Here is an 18,239-nt window from a genome sequence, read left to right as displayed (position 1 = left end):
GTGTAGATGTACAGTTTTTACGATTCCCTATTGTATAGATTCTGGTGAGTGGATAATGGATGATGAGACTGGTATGCTGTGGTGGCTACAAGGATGAACGAATGAGTTGAAACCAAGGAGGGGAAACAAGGTAGGCCGCAGTAATTTTGGGTGTTGCCACAACTATTAGTACATTCCTAGTATGCTGTCGTAAAATCTCGGTAAATTTCCTGTCCCATAACGCCGTCGCCAGCTGCAGCTGGCTCCGGTTTATCGGAAGCCGACATCTGCGCTCGGAAGCGTTTTATCGCCTGGAGGCGCGAACGCCAGTTCGTGGTCATTTCTTCGCGTACAGTGTCGTTCTTTGTATGCTGAAACACAGAAACAAACCAATCAGCCAGGAGACTGAGTTGGCGGACTAGCAGAGGAAGGTTCTCCGCAGATATCAATTTGAAGTCGCCGATGGGGGTGAACTCGGTCATGCCGGGAGCACGTTGCACAACAACTTGGAAGTATTCGTTCTCATGAAAATTGTTTGAGAATGCTGCAATGGCCCCTCGTGAATGAGGCTCGATGACGATGTTCACGAACTGGAACTGTGTGGACAGAGTGTCGAATCGGTACGGCATGCCCGAATCATTCCAGACGATCCGGACGTAGTCGTTGCCAATATGGCGCTTCTTGTTCGTGCAGCTTTCATCGACGGATGATGGCATGAGGGTAGCTGTGTGGTAGAGGATTTGCCCAATGTCGTCCCACCATGCGTACGCGTATTCACCGTCCTCAGCCGGATCCAGACCTCCAGCATACACATCGACCTGGCCACGTAGATCAATGAGCCTGGCAAGACCCTCCAGGAAGCGGCCATACGCAGGAGATCCGTGAGTATTACGAAGAATTTCGCCCTCTTTTGTCTGTCCAGGAGCCACATACATGATCCCAACCTTGTGGGTATCAATGACGGGCATTCTGTCCAACGTCCGGAAGAAAGCGGCCATTCTGCTCGTGTCGGTAACCAAACGCCCTCTAGTTGTTGGTCCGTTGTCCGGATATGACGATATTTGCAGCGCAACGTACGCTGGATCGATTGAAACCTCTTTGCGCCGTTGGGAAGGAGCTGAGCCGCTCCACACGTAGCCTGTGATTGGGTCAGGACGACGAACAGTCCTATCCGTATCAGTTATGGCATCAGAACAAACCTGGCACTTCCGTCATTGGTGTTATGTATCAGATAACGAAACATTACTTACGGTCTGCGGATTGGTGCCTTCCGGTCCCTGTTCACCGAGTCCACGCTCCATTGACAAGCTAGCAGATATGGATACGAAATCCGGATCAACATCACCAGGCAGAATCATGGGGACGTTTTCTGCTCTGCAGAGAAACTTCGTCAAGCCCGATGCTCGTCGAGAAAGTACCTCCATCCAGCCGCGCCTTGCCAGCGCACGTATAGTCACCACTGAATTGCCCAGTATCCATGTCTTCTCGCAAAGCGCAGGTTCCGGCGATCCCTTGGGTACAATCGGATTCATGACGACCTCATCCAGCATCGAGTGAGCAGGGCGCGGATCGGCGCTTGCATAGGCGTAACGTGCAAGCCAGTCGAAGCATACTTCCGCCGGTTCGTCTACCTCGTTTTTACCCTCGTTCGCAAGTAAGAGTTGCCGAGTGATGAACTTGATGTGGCGAGGTCTGTCTGGAAGTTTGACAGCCAGGAACCAGAGGTAAACGATGTAGTACGACATGATGCGCACGTGCTGGGAGAGTGCCCACGATATTGATAAAGTCTCATCAGGACGATTGTGATGTTGCAGATACTGCAGAGCAACACCGAAGACCATCTTGTAGTCTCCGTCGGTAAAATTCGCGTGAAGACTGTGAAGTGAGCCAACGATGGACAAGAAGTCGATGATATGGACTGCCATGGCTGGATTCGACATGATCTGAGAAAGTTTCTCCAATATCCGAGACAGGTACTTCGTCATCGAAGGTTGCAGCTCGAAAGCAGACAACGACAGGGCATGGAGACAGCACTTGATGGTGGATGGTTGCCCGCTCAGACCTAAAAGGAAGACTTCAACAAGATGATGTTGAAGTTGGACATCCATGAAACACCGCTTATAGCTGATGAGCACTGTTAACGTATGGTATGCCAATCCGTGAGCATCCCGCGGGATAATACCCTCAGGCCACCGCTCGATAGTCGCGGCCAACTTACCCTCCGAAATTGCTGTGCACAACACAGAGAGCAGTTGCGCGATGACAGCGCGTGATTTCGGTCCGCAAACCAAGTGTTTGTTGGCCAGCTGTGCAGAGAGGTGGCAAAGGATGTAAGAAAGGATCTCCCATTCCTTCTCCGTCTTGATAATTTCAATGATCTTGAGCAGATACGACGACAGAGGCAGCACCTTTCTATTCCCAGGGCCTGCGGGATCGTAGGATATAAGGCCTTCGCTGGGGGTGTCAACATCTGTGACAGAAATCATCAACGTCTCCGGGATAGACCACATCGGTGCCCTTGCTTTCGGCTGCTGGACAGGTAGAGGTGTGGAAAGTAATCGAGTAGCCACCCTGGAACGACTCCTGCTTGGCTCGATCTTGGAAGGCGGCCCTCCCCTGCCTCTTGACACCCTCCGCCCATCTCGCTCCTGCGGCACACGAGGGCGTGCCCTGCGAAAGTCTTGGTCAGGACTGACCTCGTCAGCAGAGCCTGCAGCGTTTGGAGTTCGATTGATCAAGCTGGCCAGATGAGACACATGTCCATGCTTGTCGTAATCTGCGGAGGTAAAGTACAGCCTGTGATCACGGTCTACCCTCAGTCGCACGAGAAACTGCAGTACAGCCAATCTCGCCCTCACGCAGTTCGCTGTGGAGATCAGATCGACGAGGGTCCTGAATACACGCACGCCGAGTTCTGCATTGCCCTCAACAAGGACTAGCGGAGTGAAGGCAAGCTGGCTGAACACAGATACGAGTGCAGCGACCGCGCCCACCGCCTTCGGCATCGGCTGGACCTCAGAAACCGGTGATGGAGATTCCATCATAGGTGTTCGATCCTGAGATGGTCGTGGTCGTGACTGCGAGCGCGACGAGTGACCCGAAGTGAGGGACGTAAACAGGGACATTACGGAAGGCATTGATGCTTCTTTGTCTCTTGCAGGGGCCTGAACGTCCGACTGCATCCTGGACACAGTAGGAGAGGTAACCGCGGATGCACCGGGAGAGAATTGCGCCTGTCCATGAGGGGATGGTGACTGCGTCTCCGTCGTTCTGATAGATGTTGCGTCTTCATCATCTTCATGCTTCTCCGAGGCGACGTCAGTCAAGAAAGTGAGGATCTCTTCGGCGAGTTGTAGATCACTATCGCTAGAGGCCGTCGCGTCCTGTCCATAGTACTCAGCGTTGCGCAGAACAACTTCATCGCCAAGAATGCGCCACATTATCGACACCGTGACATCATCCATTTCGTCCGACATTTGTTGCCTCCAGAAGTTGAACACAAGGCTCGCCAGTGGTCTGCGATATACGGGAATATCCTTCACGAATTCCCACACTGATTGCAAAACGTCCATAGCCATCTGGCGTGTCGTCGGTCGAGAAGGACTGTACAGATCTGGGATGGCCAACACGCTTCCCCAATAATCCAGCCATGACGGGGATGTCGGCGAGAGACACTGACGCTCAGACATTACAACCAGTAACTGCGAGGTCTCTGCATCGGGGAGATGGCCAGACACAGAAAGGATAATGGAAGGAAGAACAGGATAGAGAGGAGTCGTCATGAGATCTTGAGCTAAGAGAGTCGAGAGCGCATTCAGGAATGGCGAAGATTCATCTGTCTGCGAAAGCGAGATGGGAATGATCCCACCCTCCCTAGTTCTTTGCAGAAGACTTGTTGAACGACGAAGATATCGATGAGGGTGAAATACACATACTTCAATGAACGGACATAACCGACAAGCTCCTGCAGTATGTCCCCTACAGCGCTGACTTCCTCGTCATCCACCTCCTCGCCTTCTCCTCTCTCGTCAAGCGCCTGCACTGTGTCCTTCAAGATGCTAGCAATCTCATACAGAACCATCTCCTTGGGTGCGCCGACGATATCTGCCTCGTGGTCTTTCTCAATCCATGCTCGAGTGGCACGGCAGAGCACACTCCGGACCCGGATGAGGTCCCAAGAAACTGCTTCATCCTTGGCCCAAGCAAGTTCCATCAAGCCTCTCTCCAGATCAACTTGCGAAGGGACGCCCGCCGGCGTGTATTGCATGGAAGAGGTACGGGCGATGTAGGCACGGGCGAGGCGGCTCATGAAAACACGGCGTATCGAACTACGCAGCGTTTTGAGCGCACCTACGGATATCTGGATCGACGTCCGCAGGTCCGGGTGGGAGGGGATGAGAAAATGCTTGACCAGCAGCATGCAAGACGAGGAAAACGGGCCTGAAATGAGCTCCTCAAGCATGCTCACAACCCGCTCTTCGAGGGTGCGATCATGCGGCGAGCTCGAACGCGGAAGAGGCGTGAGCGAGATGCGCGGCAGCGGCGTTGCATAGAAGGCCAGCGCGCGAAAGAGTAGCGGCAAAATCATCTGCAGGTGGCTTGGGGCTAGCGCCCTTAGCCTTGTGGAGAGGTACGTCAAGTACGCATCCACGGCGAGGTCCGCAGGGTGCTTGAGCAGAAGCAACTGCGGAATCGACGTCGACGAGTGATGTCGCCTATGGAGCGAAGGTACGCGTTGCGGCGTTATCTTCAAGTCCGCGACGGGGGACATCGGCGGAGAACGGTGGTCCGTCGGGACAAATAGCGCCTTGTCAATCAGTCTTCCCCAGAGCTGCAGCACGCCTGATGTGTCCCCAGCCGACAGCCTCGACACGAACTCCGGGTTGCCCACCAGCGCCGTGAGAAGGGCGGTAAGTTTCTCCACGCTGCGCTGACGTTCTGCACGCTCGTCTTGTGAGATAGTGCCGCGGATCGTCAACCCCTCGAAGGCACCTTCGATCCAAACCTCTAGCACTCGAAGAATCGACCCTTCCATCCCAACTGTCTCCGTACCCAAGCTCATAAGCGCATAAAGAGCCTTGTAACGCGGCTCCCAGAGGTCTAGTGACCAACGCACTGGTGGATCGAGAAATAGGGAGAGACACGTCAACCGATCGGCCGTCGTCAGGAACGCACTCCCGCTATTTTCACAGTAAGCCGCTAATATATCGAATCCTGCAACTTGCAGTGCCACGGGCGACTCCGCAGAGCACAGGGAGGCCAGAACAGGATGGAGAAGCGCCAGACGAGGTCTCGGTGCCCTTCCAGCGAGTGCATTAGTGAGTGCCCGGGCGTGAGTCAGCGAAGGCACCCCAGGAGGAGTCAAGGCCTCAATGAGACTCTCTATCGGCACTTCAGGTACTGTTGGTGGGACTGCTGGTACGGTTGAAGCCTCTGGTCGCCCTCGACGCCAGCCGAACGAGACGAGTGTTGTATTTGCTCTCTGTCGTGCCGGCCGATTGACATTGTCCGGTTGGCTGGGAGACATTCAGGCCTATTCGAGGTATTAACAGATGTAAACGACCCGTATAAACGACTCACCCTTGGCGAGACCAATGCAATGAGCGGCTCAGACGTCGTCACCTGGATCGCTGAGACTGCAAGGCGTTCGATAGCGAGTCGTACAATATAAAGGGGGCTTCAAGGTCCAGTCTAGCTGTCAAGAATTTCGACTGAACAGTTATATCAAGCTTACTCTCTGAAGCAACCAAAGAGACTAGTCACTGAGGGTATATTGAGGTGTTGGCAACTGCAGCATGAACAACCGAGTCACGTTTGTCACAGTTGTACGTTATCTTGCAGAGAACTTACTTCTGCTACTATGGGGCGACGTAAAGGAATCGTGAGATGAAGGATTTTGTCTAGCGGATTGCCTGGGAGTATGTCGTGGACTACTGCTCATGCATGGTGCAATGACTGAGTTGAATATTTACGGGCGTCTTAGCTGTAGGATTCTACTTACGGTCAATTCAGAACCACTGACTTCCGCGTAGTTGACCAAGAATAACAAGTTCAGGGAATGTGGACGTGAGGACGGGAGGACTGCAGGCACACTGTATGCGTGAAAGTCAAGAAGTCGGCAAGTCCGCGGCTTAGCGCCCATCTCGGTGATCGCCTTACGTACAGGAGTCCGCGGCAACGTCCGTTCGCAAATTTCCAGAAATCAGGTTTTGAGTTTTCTCCCGCAAGAAGTTCGCCAGGTCTCTTGGCTTTTCTCAATCCGACAATATTATGTGCTCTATGCTCTTTGGGGATCTGCCGGAGTTGTCTTAGTTAAAATCAGCCTGAAACCTCAAGTACCGCGGTGGTGCATGCGAGTAAAGACCTGGGAGGAAATCACCTTGCCCAAGCCGCCGGCGTTCTGGAGCATACTGTAGCCTGCTTCTAACGGAAGAGAAGCATCGGCGCTCCCGTTGATGATGATCAGGTGCACATGTGGGAGATGTTCTCCATGACCAAGATGCGTCACAGTACATGCCCTGCGTATCCCAAACTTGCTCAAGCATCATCGAATCCCTACCGGTACTCCTCCTGCTGGCGTTGCATTCCACAAGTTCCCTTCGTTCTTCCTGTTCACATTTTTTGATTGAAGGAGCGTGGCACACAGCGCAGAAAGGGCGTGCTCATTTCCGAATCTTCGACGACTTCGGGTATATCTGAATGGGTCTGTGTTGCATTGGTGAGGCAGCACCTTCTTCCCGTAGAATGGAACTCACACGCATCCGCTGTAGATGCCACGACCTGTGGAGCAAGAACTGTTTGACCTCATTTGGCCAAGCCCGACACGAGAATAAAGCACTCGGGCCTGTGTTCCAGCTAAATTCAGAACATTAGACGTTTTTCGTTGAAACTCACCTCCCGATTCTTGTTTGCAGCGCAGCGTTTCAGTGCGGGAATGCTCGCGCTCGCTGGAGATCCGGCGGCAATCCAGCTACACCGGCTGCTTACATTCTCTCAGAGCCTCAGGTCAAGTCAGTACAGACAGCTTGCCATAATCAGCCTAGGACTGTTTGTTCACACTAAAACACGAACAGATTGAATCGGGAGGTGAGTTTCAACGAGAAACGTCTAACGTTCTGGATTTAGCTGTCTACATAGAAGCTACCCTCCATAGAGAGACACGAACCTGCAGGTTGCGTTTCACTTCTGCTTTCCGTAGTGACAGGACAATCCTGTATCCGCAGCTGCATAGTGAACGTGGCCTTCGATGGGTACTCTGAAGGCGAAGCATTTGCATGTCGGGGCTTATGCGTAGTAGTCTCACCTATTCAATAAAACTATTTTTCTATAGGTCCTTCTTTGTATAAGCATTTGCAACTGTACATAGAACTTGGGTGCTGCCAGAGCCTCACGGTAGTAGAGCAAGTTGCGGAGAAATATTCGACCTGTCATACCTGGTCCAAATTGGAAGTTTTGGGTGTAAAATACGTTCCACATTTGGGGGAAATTATACACTCCGCCTCCGCCTTCCGAACTACGTGCGCTCACTGCTCGCTGCTTACACCAGCTTACACACCCCGGACGAGGGGGGTTCACGCAGAACCTCTCTCTTTGTCAACGGAAGCGTTCCATTCTTTCGAAGACACACGCGTCGCCGTTGGCTTCCCTACTGTATCGTCAATATACACCCGAGATGCATTCCGATGCATTTGATGTCATACCCTACGAGGTTCGTGTTCTTCGTTCGGCCTGGAAGTTGCAAGCTCACTCCGCGGTCAGGATATCAAAGGGAACTGGAAAAAGCTAGGCTCCGGATCGTTTGGGAATGTTTACAGAGGTGCGTATGCCGCCGCGGTTCTTCGATGGGCGGTCGGTCTTAGCATCATACATTCAGGTGTATATCTTGGTCTTGACGTTGCGATCAAGGAGGTGCTGCCTTCGAATAATTACGATGTGGCAAAATACTTTGAGCGAGAATGGAGACTCATGAAGTGAGTTCGCTCGCGTGGGTCCTGGAGGATTGTCCTCATAGTATTCCAGGGAAGCGCGCCATCCGAACGTCGTGTTATACCTCGGTCTGTCGCGCGCACCAGACGGGCGGATATTTATCATATCGGAGTACATCGACAACGGGAACCTTCGCATGTACATTCACGACAAGAGCAAGCCGTTCCCGTGGCGCCTCAGACTATCGTTCGCAACTGACATCGCGCGCGCCCTGGCGTACCTCCACGCGCGTAAGTGCATCCACCGCGACCTGAAGGGCGAGAACCTGCTGGTCACCTCGAACGGCCGTCTGAAGATCACGGACTTCGGGTTCGCGCGCATCGCCGCGCGGAACGAGGAGGAGAGCAAACGGCTCACGTTTTGCGGGACGGACTCGTACATGTCCCCCGAGATCCTGACAGGTACTGAGTTCGACCTTCCGACGGACATATTCTCTCTTGGTATCATCTTCTGTGAGATCGCGTCGCGCAAGTTGGCCGACGACAACACGTTTAGGCGGTCCCCGCCATCGTTTGCCATCGACCCAGACGAAGTCCGCAAACTCGCTGGCCCCGGCTGTCCTCCCGCGTTCATTTCTCTCGCTCTCGAATGTGTCAAGCCAGAGCCGAGCGCACGGCCGAACACACGGGTGATACTGGACCGGTTACGTGAGATCGAGGCTGAAGTACTGTCGCGTCCATCAGAAGCAGAGGACATGCATCTTGGTACTGTGAAGTTCATGACTGGGGGGCGCCGTCCAGGTGCTGCTCCTCGCATCCCAAGCTTTGGGATGGGTGTCGGTAAAGACATCGGAAACGGCAATGGTAGCGCGAACTCGTCGATCGTCGATGCGCACTCCAGCGACGAGGACAGTGACGAGGAGCTCATGCAGGCGGTCGCAAAACTCAGCAACGTGAACCTCGACAATGCATGGACGGAGGATACAAAGGGTAATATCAACGTTTGATACTGTAATTACTGTGACTGACCGCAGTGGCCACAGCTCGCAGAGGCGACAGCGCCCACCCGCTCATTGACAACACCTCCAGCATGTATTCGCAATACAGCACAACCGTCATCCGCTCCCACTCGCCCCAGTACTCCGAGAGCGCCCCGCCCTCCCTCTCGTCCATCCTCACGATCCGGCCCTCGCCCAACCCGAACGGTTCAGACGACCTCATCGAGCACCCTCCAGCGACCGGCGCACATGGCCCAACTCCAACAGAATCGCTACTCTCCATCGAATCCTACTACACCGCCTCGACCACCTCCGAGACTGCGCCTTCCATCGCAGCTGCAACAGAAGGCGGTTCGACGGTCCGCGAGCCCGCGCTACCCCTCGTGCATCGATTCACACTCCTCAAGCCGGGCGCAAAGCGCATGAGCATCGGCGGCAGCCGCAACGCGTCCCCGACGCGCCACCTGCCCGGGGACGGGCTGTGGAACCCGCTCGATTTCTTTTTCTCGAGCACTCTGCTGGCGGCGAAGTGCGATGTATGTGCAAAGCGCCTGGGGTGGAAGCCTGTACTCGAGTGTGACGACTGTGGCCTGCGGTGTGTGACTGAAGCTCCCTTCGAGCATCCGTAAAAGCTAACTTGTATCCATCAGTGCTCATGTCAAGTGCGGTGAGAACGCCCCCATGGATTGCGGTATCCGGCAAATGACAGCTCCTGTTCCACTGACCGCAACATCCGCTCCTCCATCCCCACTCGGCAAGGCGAAGCAGAACAAATAAGCGCCTTACATCCGAAGAATTCATTGCACGATCATACGACGCCACGACGGTTACGACTTGCATTTCACGACGGCGTTCCACTGATTCTTGTCCAACAATATTTATTCCAGTCACTCTCATACTGTCATATCAATTTCTGCCATACTCGCATTTGTCTGAACAATGTGGAATCAAGACTGCATTACCTGTATACATGGACCTCAGTAATCTTGGGTGTTCGTTCGGAGACCTACAATACTGCCAAAGAATTGTGTCGCTAGTTTCTTAATATCCTTCTTGCCTCTGGTGTAATGCACTCGCGGCTTTCAATGGTCGCACCGTGTTATCTCAGCTAGCAGGTGTGCGCGCGTGCACCTGTGCGGGAGCCTAGCGACCCTTGCGTATTCCTCTGATTTCCGCGCCCAGTTCGAGGGCTCGCCTTCCTTCTAACCACAACATGGCCTCTGGAAAGGACCATGAATATGACGTAAACAAGGTAAGACGGCGGTTGAGACGCACCTCTGTAAGTTTTCGGGACCATCATCCGTGACAATGGCTGGGCCCCTTCATCGCTGCACCACGTGAAGCGGAAATCGTTGGTCGTCTGTTCGAAGCCCGTCACGGCATCAACGACGTTTGCTTGCACCCCAACATGCTGCATTTTCGCTTCGATTTCAGTCTACAAAGCTAACTGCACAGTGATAAACGCACCACAAGAGCAGGATACTGCTCGGTCGATGCAGAGTGGAGGATGTGCGAATTGAGACGGAGAATTGAGCCGATTGGAACTGGTCGAGCGAATGAAATTCCGTCGAGAGCCAAGAAGCTGACGTGTGTCCTCGTGAAGAGAGATGCGTTCGCAAAACCCAGCTGGGTGCACCAATTTATTACTGGTTCGCAGAAGGCAGCACAGCCACTTACTTCATACGCAAGACGCATCAAATAGCCTTAGAGCCGATGAGCACAAATCAGGACTCAGAAATGTGAATGGAGCATACCACCAAAAATCTTCTGGTGTACACTATGGAAAACAGTGTTAAGTAAAGAAAAGGCACGAAGGTAGGACTACTGACTTGCGCTCTTGAGGGAACATCATTATGCACTTCTCGAGCTTAGTATCGCCCATCCATACTCTCTTCCCCGCGGGAGTGACGAAGTCGTGGCTGTGTTCTTTCTGGCCATACTGCAGGTAGAGTGAATGCAGAGCGGCGGCTTCGTCTGAGGTCGGCGGAACAAGGTTGAGCGCACGACCGGCACGCTGTTGTCTGCGGTTCTTGTGCGCTAGAGACGCATATATGCAGCCTAGGATAATTGATTGGAAAGTGCGACATACCTTCTCCTATCTTGAATAACACCTCATCCTCGGGAGTGGAGATTTTGAGTGGATTGACCGGAGTAGCTGCATGTGTAAAAGCGTCCCTGCACACCATGCAGAAGCGACCTAACCAGATGTCACCATGCTGTTCGCCCAACGCTGCAGAACCCATACCAAGCAGAATGGTTTCCTCCTTGCCGTCTTCTCCCAACGCCTCCATGCGAACCGCAACTTCCATGGAACTCCGGCCAGTATGGATGACCTGACCGCTCAGGCGCATATCACGTACAGGGTGCAGCGGCGCCAGCATATCCAACCTGCCAATGTGGTCGTCAGTTTAGCTACGCCCCTGCCGCGTTCAGACCGACCTGTCCACAGAAGCTGTGACGATATAGAATCCATGATCCTTCGGGAGGTGGGCGACAGGTCCTAGCATATGCTTGTAGGCGATGCCGCCAGCCAACGAATCGAGATGTTCCATGAGCATGCCAGTTCTGATACCTCCCCATGCGTTCGTGTACTGTTCGAGTAACTCCGGAGAGGACGCGAACGGTAGCAACAACTGGCAATATGAGTCTTGCATGGCCCGGGGGGTCAGACGACTCGTCATGGCACGCGTCTCCGAGGTATGTCTGGCGTCCTGGGATGGACTTGAAAGTATAGAATTCCGAAGTGACTCCGACCAGAGGACCCTGGACCGCATAGGGAGCGCACTGCGCGCGACGGTCGAGCGGGTCAAGCCATATTCTTGCGTACATCGGTGGACACGTACGAGTGATGAGCGGGGTCAGCTCTCTTTCCTGCAAGGCCAATTCGCATCACTTCTTCTATTTCCCGTCGTGCAGGAGTGAAGACTTACGGACCACCTTCAACAACCTGTCCATGGCCGTCACATCCTCGGTCTCTTCGACCGCCCCTGGCTCCGAAGTGCGCGACGACGTCAAAGCCTCGTTGCTACGCCATGGTGGAAAGGTCGAGAGATGAGCTATTGACAACCGTGGTCGCCCGGCTCTCCGTGTCACGGCTGGACTTCGCGAACAGCCTGTCCAAAGTTGGGTGCGTGTGAGCGTTCTCAACATCGACATCGTCGTCGGCGGCCGAGTCTATAGTACAGTATAATGTCTTTTGCCCCTCACGGCGATGAAGTCATATGCATGGGCGGCCAGGCTGTGGCTGAGGCTTGATTCGATCACCTGCACTCTACTTGTCAGACACGGATATCCGAGGTACGAGGTTGAAGCAGAGTGTCTACCATCTGCCTTCGGGAGACTACTCTACTTGCAAGGCAGGCGTGCATTCGTCGGACTGAGTCGACGCGCACGAAGTGCATATTGCGACCGAGAGTATTATTTGATGATGGTGTGGAGACTGAACTACGATATCCGAATACACGCACTTACATCCCGCATGGAGACCAGCACACGCTATACGACCTGCTCGGCGGAGACAACCACTTCCTTCTCCTTCTCGCGCAGCTCTGCGGACGTCCGTGGTGAACCGACCCGCGTTTTGTCGATAGTGGGGACTGGGCCGGTGAACCAGTGCACGCCGCCGTACTTGGGGAAGTAGTACCAGACGAGCGACAGGATGAGGGTGCCACCCAGTACGACCTGGAGGATGATGTCGTCGAGTCAGTCTCCATTGCCCTCCAGCAACGGGGAAAGTAACTCACGACCGCGTAGTTCATATCTTGCGTATTCGCCTGTGGCGATGTGGGGAAGAGGAACACGATCCCCATGAACAGCATCCACATCACAGAGATGAACGCCACGGGTGCGCTGAACCGTCCCAGATTGAAGGGACCAGGCTTGAAGTCGTTGTCTCCCAGGAAGCGGGCGGCGATCGGGATCGCGTACGCAACGTAGAGGGCTACGACGGAGAGGGAGAAGATCGCATTGATTGCGACGCTACCTGCGAATGCAAGGAGACCAAGCAGGCCGGCGCAGATGCAGGAGAACCACACAGTGTTGACGGGGGTGCCGGTGAAGCTGTTCATGCGGTAGAGCACCGAGGAGAACGGCAGCGCTCCGTCGCGCGAGAAAGCGAAGCTTTGGCGGGAGGCAGCCAGGACCATGGACGAGCCCATCATGTATCTGCAAAGGCATGCCTGAGCATGCGAAGAAGAAGTGAAGGACTTCTCACTTACTGAGCAATTACGACGAACGACCAGATCGCCAGAGTGCCCTTCTGCCCGAAGCTGTTGACGAAAATCTGGGCCATGGGTTGTCCGACAGGGCTGTTCATGATGGACTCCAGATCGGTGCCCATACAGAACGCGAGAGCTACGTTAATAGCTATGGGGAATCTACGATGAGCATCTATATATCGTGACACGTCGATATCGAAGCTCACCCCAGCCCAACACTCCAGCAATGGTGATCGCCCCCGTGATTGCCCATGGAACTGCGGTCGCGGCATTGGACGCTTCCTCGCTGATGTGTACACTGGAGTCGAAAGAGCCTGATGGTGGCCAACATCGTCAGTATCAGTTACCCAACTGAAATTTTGTCTCCAAACTCACAGATGGTCCAGAGAGGCGCTAGGAAGCTGAGAATGAACGCAAAACCATCGGACCATCCATTCACTACAGCGCGAAAATATAGAATGAGCACGACGCCTGACAAAGCTAGGAAAAACACGTACTGTTCACGAAACCGCCAAAGGCATAGCTCGCGCTGTTCATGTACTCCTTGGGTGTTGCAGCAGGCAGTGCGATGATAACGGCCAGGCAAAGACTGAATGTCACGAAAATGGGACATCGATGGTATGTGCGACAAAGGGATCACTCACCAGACATTGATAATCACGTAGACCGTCTGCAGGCGAGCAAGGATCTTCGTACCAAAGCAACAAATGATAGCGTGCGTAAGCAGGATCGCGATATAGACACCACTGATTCCCAGAGAAGCCAACCGCGTCAACGACGTAATGACATACTCTGCTCTATTGTACTCACAAGAGTTGCGCGTCAGTCGCTACGAAATTTGCGTTGGAACCAATGCTCGCTGCCGCCTGATAATTCGTTAACCGATGTCAGAATACTGGGGGAAGCAGCGCAACTGTAATTTGGACGGCACAACCCCAGTCGATCGATGCGATCGAGGCAATTGACCCGATAGTGTTGGCGTCTGGTCACTGGCAATGAGCGGTTGAGCCATGCATGGCAGAAATTCACATACACCCGACGATCCATGCCAGGACGTTTCGGTAACGAGGGGATGAAAGCGAGTGTGTCCAGAAGTACAGCTGTGACCAATTTATAGCAGTCGGTATCAGGTCAGCAATACGCGCCAGCAGGTACGTACCCCGCCAGACGTTGGAGCCGCTGAAGCCAATTCTCCCATCGACATACCGACGAACAGGATGAATATACTTGCTACCAGCCACTTCGTGAAGGTCAGAGAAATATTCCGGTGACCACAGGAAATCCACTCACACCCCATACCATAGCTGCTGGACCGCCGCTGGGTACAGAGTAGAACAACACAGATCTAAAATATTCTGCATCAGTGGCGCTCAAGAGGGCCTCCACAACAACACGACTCACGCAATGGAGGGAAGCAGGCCGATGATACTGAATGCAATACCAAACGTCTAAAGATAAGGCGTCAGTGCATGGGCCTTTTGCGGAACAACGAAGGGGACGATCGTGATCTTCACGAAGACGTACCTCAAGTCCCGAGAATTCTCTCCGGAACTCCTGCTTGTAACCCAAGCTGGCGAGGAGTTCCTCGTCCGCAACCGCAATGGCGTCGCTCGTGAATTCGACGTGGGAGGTCATCGCGAACTGTCGTGAAAACACTTAGGCAAGTGCGCTGGAGTTGGGTGGTGCTACGAACGCAGTCGTCACAGCTGGCGCTTGCGGGGTATGCTGTTTATATGCGCCTTCTTATCAGCAGGTGTCACAGACCTGCGGTGCGCGCGTCTACTCGCCAAGATAAGAAGAGGAAGGGGCCTATCAATCATTGCAAACATGGAGAATTTGCGATTTTCGTCTTCGCACCTGAAAGGCCTTGAGGTCGGACATCCAGCTATCGTAGAAGCTGCACAACTTGGCGTCCTGCAGAAAAGGTCAATATCCTACGGCGCACGGACCTACTATTAAGTGAGTGCAAGCAGGTCTGCTGAGCGTTCCTTCTCAGACAAATCTGGATGCAGTTGATTGGAGATCTCCAGATTGTTTCAACCAGCCCTCGCAGAAGTTTCTCGCTAGCTAGTTAAGGCCATCCTTTCTCCATATATGGCAAAATTTGAGCTCAATCGTCGGTGCCGGTGAAAAATTATCTCGTACCCCGCACTCGATACGCCTACGGAATTCACGTCATTAGACTTTGACTCGATTATCAGTGGACAACCCCGGCTAGCTCTACCACGATAGGCTCCCTGGAGGCCAGAGCACTTCGCTTAGATATCGGATAGCGGAACAATGCGTAGCGTTGCGAGCTAGCTCAAGCCAAGGAATGATCTACGTTCACGGGTCTCGTTGGGATTACACCGGGCCAAGTTCTATGTTGTGTCGAGACTAGGCCAAAAACAATATTGTACTTCCCGAAATAATAATTAAGGAGAAAAGTGTCATCACAGCTCGTCGTGCGAGCGGCTGAAGTCGTCCTCGTCATCAGGTCCTGCGCCGTACTGAGGTCCTGGGCCACCCTCGTACAATTTGCTCGTGATAGGGTTGACGACATTCTGGACCTCTGTAAGGGGAGTCAGCAGCCGTTACCAACCGGAATAAAGCAAACGTTGACTCACCGCTCAACTTCTCCTCCAACTCGTCCGCAGTCGCGCTCTGTCCATTATCATCGATCCAGTCGGCCGTCTCCTTCACCGTGGACAAGATCGTCTTCTTATCATCATCACTGATCTTGCCCCCAAGGCCCTCCTGATCGCCGAGCTGGGTCTTCAAACCATAGACAAACGTCGACAAGCTGTTTAGCGCCTCAATACGTTTTCGTTGGGCCTCCTGCATTACCAATCACCTTCTCAGTACGTTGCGGTGCAGAAGAGGAAGGGAAAGCTACGCACGTCGTCCGCCGCAAACTCCTCGGCCTCCTTCACCATCCGTTCGATCTCCTCGGGCGTCAATCTGCCCTTTTCGTTTGTGATCGTGACTGATTCTGACTTGCCACTGGAGGCGTCGATCAGTAAGGTACGCGAGGGAAAAATCTGTACAGATCGACTTACGTTCCCTTATCTACCGCGGAGATGCGCATGATACCTGCAGGTTGCGGAGCGTTCAGCTCGCTTACACTCGCTTAAGCGATAACGGAAGCGGATACAACACATACCGTTGGCATCTATCTCAAACGTGACTTCAATCTGGGGCACTCCGCGAGGGGCGGGGGGTATTCCCGACAGCTCGAATTTGCCAAGAAGATTGTTGTCCTTCGTCAATGACCGCTCGCCCTCGTAAACCTGAATCAACACAGTCGGCTGGTTGTCTGCGGCCGTAGAGAAGCTATAGCGACTACTCAGCGAGAAAGCGACGACAAGAATGACAGCGACGTACATCTGAGCCTTGCGAGTAGGAATGACCGTGTTGCGAGAAATGAGCTTGGTCATCACACCGCCAGTGGTCTCGATACCAAGAGTCAGAGGGCAGACGTCGACAAGGACAACGTCACCCAAGGACTCGTCACCGGAGAGGATACCACCCTGAACAGCGGCTCCGTACGCAACAGCCTCGTCAGGGTTGATACCCTTTGAGGGTTCCTTGCCGAAGAATTCCTTGAGGAGCTGCTGGACCTTGGGGATTCGGGTCGAACCACCGACTAGGACAATCTGCACGAATGGTGAGTAAAATTACCCTCAGCAGAACGGAATGATATACCTCGTCGATGTCTTCCTTCTTCAAATTGGCATCCTTGAGCACCTGCTCGACGGGCTTCATGGTCTTGCGGAACAAATCCATGTTGAGCTCCTCAAATTTGGCCCTGGTGAGCGTCTCCGAGAAGTCGTTGCCGTCCTCGAAGGACTCGATCTCAAGCCGAGTCGACTGCTGGCTAGAAAGAGTGCGCTTGGCCTTCTCGACTTCGCGCTTGAGTTTACCGAGAGCCCTCAGGTTCTTGGAGACATCGGTGTTGGTCTTCTTCTTGTACTGCTTGGTCATGTATTCTATGACGCGATTGTCGAAGTCCTCACCACCGAGGTGAGTATCACCGGCGGTTGCCAACACCTCGAAGACACCCTCGTCGATAGACAGCAGAGACACATCGAAGGTACCACCACCAAGATCGTAGACGATGATCTGCGACTCGCCGCCCTTCTTGTCAAGGCCGTACGCGATGGCAGCAGCCGTGGGCTCGTTGATAATTCGAAGTACCTGAAGACCTGCAATAGTGCCTGCATCCTTGGTCGCCTGGCGCTGGGCGTCGTTGAAGTCTCCACACGAGGTCAGACGAGAGTTATGAGGCAAAAAATTATTGACAACTCACAGGCTGGAACAGTAACGACGGCATGAGTAACGGGCTTGCCTAGGTACGCCTCCGCAGTCTCCTTCATCTTTACAAGAACCATGGCCGAAATTTCTTCAGGCGTCTGGGAAGAAATGAGACGGCGCGACATACACAGTTAACGGACTTACAAATTCACGAGTGTCACCACGATATTGGATCTCAATTGCGGGCTTGTCGCCTCTGTTCGTGACTTTGAATGGCCTGGGACCGTGTGAGATACTCGAACGGCTGTAATAGCGGTGTACGCGTACCAGTGTTTCTGGTCACGTTTGACTTCCGGGTCGTCGAACTTACGGCCGATGAGACGCTTTGCGTCGAACACCGTATTCTCGGGGTTCGCATGGTAGGCATTCTTCGCACTGTCTCCGACCAATCGCTCGTCATCAGTGAAGCTGACCCATGATGGTGTTATTCGGTGACCCTGGTCGTTGGCAATAATTTCTACTCGTCCTGCCCGCTGAACACTGAAGCATCCTGTGAGATTATGGGACGCGACATCGCGTGAAGGCGCTCACCCTACGCAAGAGTAGGTCGTACCCAAGTCAATACCGATGACCGTTCCGTAGTCTGCTTTCTTGTCATCCTGGGCATTCGCAGAAACGGGACAAAGAAGAAGGAGAGCAACGAGAGTGAGAAAAACAAGAGAGAGCGACGACACCAGGCGTCGAGATTGTGTCCTCGTTGGACGTCGGGGAGGGGACATGATGGTCAAAGTGTGAGATGTGCTCAGCCTCATCTTGCGAGCTCTTATAATCGCCGATGGTCGACGCGCCACGTCAACACCAGAAAAATGAGGACCCCGGATGAGGGA

General features: G+C 53.6%; 6 protein-coding genes across 6 annotated transcripts; 1 reads left to right on the top strand and 5 right to left on the bottom strand.

Moving 5' to 3' along the window:
* Positions 1-176: 176 nt before the first annotated feature.
* Positions 177-5,014, bottom strand: SCP_1003610 (predicted protein; the record flags this gene model as incomplete). Its single annotated transcript, XM_027762226.1, has 3 exons — positions 177-1,178; positions 1,230-3,858; positions 3,915-5,014. The coding sequence occupies 3 exons, from the start codon at positions 5,012-5,014 to the stop codon at positions 177-179; spliced, it is 4,731 nt and encodes a 1,576-aa protein (XP_027618027.1).
* Positions 5,015-6,641: 1,627 nt separating this feature from the next.
* SCP_1003600 (hypothetical protein) lies at positions 6,642-7,255 on the bottom strand (the record flags this gene model as incomplete). The annotated part of the gene is made up of 5 exons (XM_027762225.1): positions 6,642-6,684; positions 6,735-6,823; positions 6,874-6,958; positions 7,037-7,086; positions 7,145-7,255. The coding sequence occupies 5 exons, from the start codon at positions 7,253-7,255 to the stop codon at positions 6,642-6,644; spliced, it is 378 nt and encodes a 125-aa protein (XP_027618026.1).
* A 396-nt stretch (positions 7,256-7,651) lies between these two features.
* On the top strand, positions 7,652-9,679 carry SCP_1003590 (putative serine/threonine-protein kinase kinX; the record flags this gene model as incomplete). Its single annotated transcript, XM_027762224.1, has 6 exons — positions 7,652-7,687; positions 7,738-7,795; positions 7,853-7,949; positions 7,999-8,894; positions 8,948-9,497; positions 9,553-9,679. The coding sequence occupies 6 exons, from the start codon at positions 7,652-7,654 to the stop codon at positions 9,677-9,679; spliced, it is 1,764 nt and encodes a 587-aa protein (XP_027618025.1).
* Positions 9,680-10,045: 366 nt separating this feature from the next.
* On the bottom strand, positions 10,046-11,857 carry SCP_1003580 (hypothetical protein; the record flags this gene model as incomplete). The annotated part of the gene is made up of 11 exons (XM_027762223.1): positions 10,046-10,122; positions 10,178-10,313; positions 10,370-10,528; positions 10,580-10,605; positions 10,657-10,679; positions 10,732-10,939; positions 10,992-11,099; positions 11,148-11,290; positions 11,342-11,686; positions 11,746-11,773; positions 11,833-11,857. The coding sequence occupies 11 exons, from the start codon at positions 11,855-11,857 to the stop codon at positions 10,046-10,048; spliced, it is 1,278 nt and encodes a 425-aa protein (XP_027618024.1).
* A 540-nt stretch (positions 11,858-12,397) lies between these two features.
* On the bottom strand, positions 12,398-14,754 carry SCP_1003570 (Uncharacterized amino-acid permease; the record flags this gene model as incomplete). The annotated part of the gene is made up of 14 exons (XM_027762222.1): positions 12,398-12,583; positions 12,646-13,066; positions 13,120-13,267; positions 13,326-13,433; positions 13,495-13,557; positions 13,617-13,708; positions 13,764-13,865; positions 13,930-13,985; positions 14,034-14,101; positions 14,153-14,219; positions 14,279-14,359; positions 14,410-14,464; positions 14,521-14,567; positions 14,644-14,754. The coding sequence occupies 14 exons, from the start codon at positions 14,752-14,754 to the stop codon at positions 12,398-12,400; spliced, it is 1,605 nt and encodes a 534-aa protein (XP_027618023.1).
* Positions 14,755-15,551: 797 nt separating this feature from the next.
* On the bottom strand, positions 15,552-18,131 carry SCP_1003560 (78 kDa glucose-regulated protein; the record flags this gene model as incomplete). Its single annotated transcript, XM_027762221.1, has 11 exons — positions 15,552-15,670; positions 15,726-15,936; positions 15,999-16,101; positions 16,158-16,191; positions 16,262-16,431; positions 16,483-16,754; positions 16,804-17,354; positions 17,408-17,510; positions 17,557-17,629; positions 17,680-17,892; positions 17,944-18,131. 11 exons carry the CDS (start codon positions 18,129-18,131, stop codon positions 15,552-15,554), a joined length of 2,037 nt encoding a protein of 678 aa, XP_027618022.1.
* Between the last annotated feature and the right edge of the window lie 108 nt (positions 18,132-18,239).

Source organism: Sparassis crispa (genome assembly GCF_003851025.1).
Source record: "Sparassis crispa DNA, contig_000009F, whole genome shotgun sequence".
Classification (NCBI taxonomy): domain Eukaryota; kingdom Fungi; phylum Basidiomycota; class Agaricomycetes; order Polyporales; family Sparassidaceae; genus Sparassis; species Sparassis crispa.
The sequence above is the reverse complement of the archived record's forward strand: the minus strand, read 5'-3'. Positions and strand labels throughout refer to the sequence as shown.